General features: G+C 51.6%; 1 protein-coding gene across 1 annotated transcript; it reads right to left on the reverse strand.

Annotated features, from left to right (window-relative positions):
• Positions 1 to 591: 591 nt before the first annotated feature.
• On the reverse strand, positions 592 to 1227 carry LOC112461386. Its single transcript, XM_025026617.1, has one exon. The coding sequence runs from the start codon at positions 1225 to 1227 to the stop codon at positions 592 to 594; it is 636 nt and encodes a 211-aa protein (XP_024882385.1).
• Between the last annotated feature and the right edge of the window lie 210 nt (positions 1228 to 1437).

The following is a 1437-nucleotide window of genomic DNA, read 5'->3' on the forward strand; positions in this document are numbered from 1 at the left end:
TGGTCGTTGTCGCGAATATTGAACCTAATCGTGAACGTGAACAAGTGTAATCCCATGCGCGTGGGATGTTGGATGAAAATACCGCTGGGTATAAGACTTAAAAGGCGGTGGTCAACATGCCGTCGGAGAACGACACGTGTTTCGCGCGCGCGGTGGTCGCCGCTCTGTACCCCGCCACGCGCAACGCGGAACAATGCGGCTCGTATCCCGATTACGCGACGGTGCTGAATCTCGACGGGATCGATTTTCCCATAAATCTAAAAAAGATCGGAAAATTCGAACGTCAGAACGACGTATCGCTCGACGTGCATACGCTCGACGCTGCAGGAGGTTAACACCGTGTCGGAGCAAAAACTAGCCCTCAGTCCGCACGACGAAAAGCGATACGTGACGTCGAACGGCGAGGAGACGCTTCCGTGGGGACATTACAAAATACCGTTGTAAAAAAAAGGGGTGAAACAATATTGTACGCTTTAAAAATTGTTTTATCGTAAAAATCAACAACACGTAAGAAACAAATCGACGAATGTGTAAACTTTTATTGACAATAAAGTAAGCGTTGTCTACTAATGTCTAAGTATTTCTTTCTTTTTACAACACAGACGCCTTATCTATCCACGAATTGTGCGAACTGTCCATTCCCAACCACTTCACAAACGCTCGATTGCCGCGCTTGCGCAGAACTTTTTCCACGAGATAAACGTCGGGATTGGAGACGCGCAGCAATTCGTGTTCGTAGAATCCTCCGGCTATCGCTTCTTCGCGAACGTCTTTCAGCAGATACGTAACGGGATTGGTCCTTTGTACTTTGGCTATATCTCGGTGGTCGAATTGGGAGTGTAGCCTTTTTCGAAGATCGTTTTGAATTTGCTCACGCGCACCGGATCGCCGACTCGAAATTTCGCCGGCGCGGCTATATTCGCGCGACCGTACACCGTGCGCAGCAGTTTTTCGGCGACGGTGGGCGTCACGTCCGCCGGACGCATTCGGATCGTTCTGTGTTTGCGACGATTGTAATTCGACAAGAGGCGCGGCAGCGAGTCTATCGACCACCGACGCTTTCATCACCGAATACGTGGAATAGTGTTTCACCTCGCGCTCGTCGAGGATTTTGCGCACGTCGGCGTTGTAGAATTCCTTTCCTTTGTCCGTTTGCAGATTCCTGGGGTGTCGCGCGTCCTCGCGAAAGATCTTTCGAAGAGCCGTCGCGACCTCCTTTCCGCCCATGCTCTTGAGCAGGATCGCCTAGGCGTACTTGCTCAACACATCGATGACCGTCAGAATATAATTGTGGCCCGCGTTCGCGCGCGAATAGGGACGCATCTCGACCATATGTCGGCCTGCCACAGGTCGTCGTAACCGCGCACCACGACGCGGCGGCGAGGAAAATTTTTTCGCGCCGGCGCGTGCAATTCTTCGACGAGTCTACGTTTTTCC

Source organism: Temnothorax curvispinosus, unplaced genomic scaffold (genome assembly GCF_003070985.1).
Source record: "Temnothorax curvispinosus isolate PA1 unplaced genomic scaffold, ASM307098v1 QBEX01011339.1, whole genome shotgun sequence".
NCBI lineage: Eukaryota > Metazoa > Arthropoda > Insecta > Hymenoptera > Formicidae > Temnothorax > Temnothorax curvispinosus.

Excerpts from the sequence above, each read along its gene's own strand:
- LOC112461386 (XM_025026617.1), bottom strand. The coding sequence starts at position 1,227 with ATGGGCGGAAAGGAGGTCGCGACGGCTCTTCGAAAGATCTTTCGCGAG.